The sequence below is a fragment of the Eimeria acervulina genome, genomic scaffold, assembly GCF_000499425.1.
Source record: "Eimeria acervulina Houghton genomic scaffold, Eah_scaff1324, whole genome shotgun sequence".
Taxonomy (NCBI): Eukaryota; Apicomplexa; class Conoidasida; order Eucoccidiorida; family Eimeriidae; genus Eimeria; species Eimeria acervulina.
Genome location: NW_013549280.1, coordinates 3814 through 7536, shown reverse-complemented (window position 1 = coordinate 7536; position 3723 = coordinate 3814). Strand labels below are relative to the sequence as shown.

At 51.0% G+C, this 3723-nt stretch overlaps 1 protein-coding gene across 1 annotated transcript; it reads right to left on the bottom strand.

Annotated features, from left to right (window-relative positions):
- Positions 1–415: 415 nt before the first annotated feature.
- EAH_00058500 (succinyl-CoA ligase alpha subunit, putative) lies at positions 416–2133 on the bottom strand (the record flags this gene model as incomplete). The annotated part of the gene is made up of 4 exons (XM_013393655.1): positions 416–587; positions 1137–1302; positions 1484–1754; positions 1912–2133. 4 exons carry the CDS (start codon positions 2131–2133, stop codon positions 416–418), a joined length of 831 nt encoding a protein of 276 aa, XP_013249109.1.
- Between the last annotated feature and the right edge of the window lie 1590 nt (positions 2134–3723).

Below are 3723 nucleotides of genomic sequence, written 5' to 3'. Positions count from 1 at the left end.
CTGGTGAAGGAGTCAGTTTCGCGTCAACAGCGTTCTATTACACAGACGAAGGGCTTTGTTTGCATTGCCTGCTACGGAAACGCACGTTTCTGTCTCTACATCGCATTGTCTGATTTCCTGTTGTAGTTGGGGCCTCTACGAACGCAGAAAAATATGGAGAGGGTTCCACAAGGGGAAATCGGCAAAGGCCTGGGCGGGAGAACCCGCAGGCATCAACTGCATGCCTGCGGTATGCATGCGTGATACCAGCATACGCAGTGGCTTGCAGTGAGACGCGTCTGTGTACCGTCTGCACCTGGCATCCACTCGCTACAACAGCGCAAGGTAGGGTAATACGGACATCATTTGAAACAAACTGTAGTACTGCTACGCAGCAACGCAGTACTAAGGAGAGCAGCTATTTAGCGGAGAACCCTCACACAAGCCCCTTTTCTTTCATGGCTGCGTACATGGCCTCTCCAATGCGAGCAGGGTTGTTCACGACCACCACTCCCGCGGCCTGCAAAGCCTTCACCTTGCCCGCTGCAGTTCCCGTGTTGCCGCTTACGATGGCTCCCGCGTGACCCATGCGGCGGCCAGGAGGCGCACTGCCACCGGCAATGAACGAAACCACCGGCTTTCCGCAGTTGTGCTCTGCGTCGTCGCAACGCATCACCAAGGACGAAGAATATAAATGCAGCTACCCGTCTGTTTCAAAAGTCCGACGCCGCAAGGAGAACGCTAAAAGCCGGCAAATTTTACACAACTCCCCGCATTTATTGCCCGACCAACTGTAGAAGGTGTAAACTGCGCCCGTATTGGCAGATATGCGTTTGCACGCTATTTTCAATTGAACAGCAGTTGCGTATTGCATGGTGTGCTTCTCTGACTCACTCTTCAGCCACTCGGCCGCTTCTTCTTCTGCTGAACCGCCAATTTCGCCGATCAGGACGATGCCTGAGGACCACAATACAGTTTGCCTTTCCTCTACTTCTCCTGCAGGCTAGATGAATGCTCGTGAAGGCAAAGCCTTCTCACGCGTACACGCACAGATATGTCCGCAAGATAGTTATGTCCCCGCAGGCCGCTTATCTTGTGCAGGGCCAACGGGATTTCAGTTAAGATCAAAGCAAAACCCGTGCGCCGCAAGTGTTGACCTGCCTCTTGTCTCCGGGTCTGCAACGAATCTCTCGAGACAGTCGATGAAACTCGTGCCATTAAAAGGATCGCCGCCAATTCCTACACAAGTCGACTGGCCTAAACCGACCTGGGTCGTCTGGTTGACGGCCTCGTAGGTCAGAGTTCCACTTCTGCTGACGACGCCTGTTGCAACAAGAGAACAGCACAAAATTCACCACCGAAGCAACGGAACTCTCACTTGCTCGCATTTATTCCATTTTTTATTTTCCTTGAAACGCAATTGACCGAATTCATCCCATATTTCATTTGCATTGCTTCGTTCTTCGATTGAAATGATTCAACGTGATTCAGTCAAGGGTGTCACCTATGCATCCCTTCTTGTGTATGTAGCCAGGCATGATGCCGATCTTGCACTCTCCCGGATTGATGATTCCTGGGCAGTTTGGGCCGATGAGGCGGGTCTTTGTCTGTTCACGTAGGCGCCTTTTGACCATTGCCATGTCATGTTGAGGAATGCCCTCAGTAATACAAACTGCCAAGTCCAGCTCGGCCTCTACGCACTCCAGAATTGCCGCGGCAGCGTGGGCAGGAGGGACGAAGATCGCTGAGGCGTGGCAACCCGTTGCTTCTTTAGCCTGACGCGTATTAGTTTTGTGCGCAACAGCAACAGCTGCTGGGGGTTGGGGAAGGAAGGGCGCAGGGGATAAGGGGAGGAATCAAATGGATTTGCAACAGAAAGGCCAACCTTTAGTGCGAAACACGTAAAAAATGGCAATTTGTGGGCGCATATACCTCTTTGACGGATTTGAAGACAGGGAGTTTATACTGCCCGACTGAGCTGGTCCATGTGGTGCCTCCCTTCGCTGGATTGACTCCACCCACGAGCTGCGTACCATATATCAGTGCCTGTTCGCTGTGAAAACTCCCCTGCAAGGAAGGGATAGCTCCACAGAAATGCAGAAATACATCTGACGTGCGTAAGGTTTTGTTGGCCCTGAGACTCAAGAAGTGCATTCACAAAAAGAATGTCGCAACAGAAGAGAGCACTAGAGAAACTGAATTGTCTTGCAACAAAATCACCTGATGGCCAGTCAAACCCTGGCAAATGACCTTTGTATTTCGATCCACGAAAACGCGGGCAGTGGACGAGAAGCGCTGAAAACAAAGTATAGCACACCCAAGAAGCCTCTCCCCTCCCCTCCCAGCGCCGGCTCTCTCCAACCAAATAACCATATCTGATTTTTGGAGAGAAGGCAGAACAACCTGGAGTTCTCATGCGAAAGGAAGACACGCTACCAAGCAAAACCCCCTCTCTCAGCGGGAACGGCAAGCAAAAGATGTGATAGTGGGGGGATGTTCCAGAAGTGCGCAACACTCTAACAGAGGAACATGGAAATGCCATTTCACGACACCCGCTGAACACCTGTCTTAATCTGAACGTTTTTATTTTGGTCTGCAGGTAACTGCCCGAGTAGTTGGTAGGACCCAGCATCCAGTGAGCAACTGATTAAGACTAGCCAGATGAAAGACTACTGGAGGGTATTAAAACACTCATTTGCTTTTATACATTCGGCATGTGTACCCTCGAAGTCCTGCAGAAAGACAGGATTGTGTTCCCGGCTAGCGCCATGTTGCCCGTTAAGCAGCAGAGCCCACACGCTTCGAGGGACAGGGTTCGCCGGAAATTCCTTCACCCCAACGACAATAATTAATCACAATAAATGAAATTATATAATGGGGAAATAACAACACTTCAGCGTAACTACGCGGCACAGGTTCCGTCCAGTCCCGGAAGCCCCGGCAGGTCAGCGGTAAGACGGCCCTACAAAGAGTAAACAATTCCTCCAAAACAGGCTGGCTGCATCACAGAAATATCCCTTTTATCAGAAGCAATTGTGTACTGAGTCTGATATGACCATTGTTGCATCTACTTTACTCTATTGTCACTGAGCAGCCCAATACACCTAGTGGACCGTCGCACGGAGGCGGCATTCTTAATCATTTCTTCCATTACCTAGTGTCGTAGAATGCACACAGCATTTACTTAAGATGCCTGTTGTGCGTCAAGTGCTTCTAAAGCCGTACAAAGAAAATTAACGCTGTGTAGGCGATAAATTACTTTGCTACTGCGCCCAACTGCAGCTGGCACGAGAGACGTGGACCTTAGCTGACGACCACCGTGAGCTGCAACAAAGTAAGAATACCCATGATAATAGTTTGCATAAGCGACGGAGACCCCTTCACAGTCCCCAGACGTCCTTAGGTCAACTACACAAGTGCCTACGCCTGGAATGGAGGACAAGGTAGGCGACGTGGTGCAACATTCCTTGCTGGAACAGATGCTGTAGCATGCTGCGCCCGAACTTCCGAAGTTGTTGCATGAACACTTACTTGCCCGTAGTAGGCAGCCTGCACGCAAGCAGAAGCACAGTAATTCTCCACGGTGGGCTATTCCAAACCGCATTTGTCTGGGGCTGGACGGGTGGGCGCGATTGCCTCTGCTAGCAGATGAAGGTACCCTGCAGCATTAGCTGCAACGAGGTACGTTACAACTGATATCAGGCCGTTTCCTCTACCCCAGCCTCAGACCCTTGGGCAGCTGTG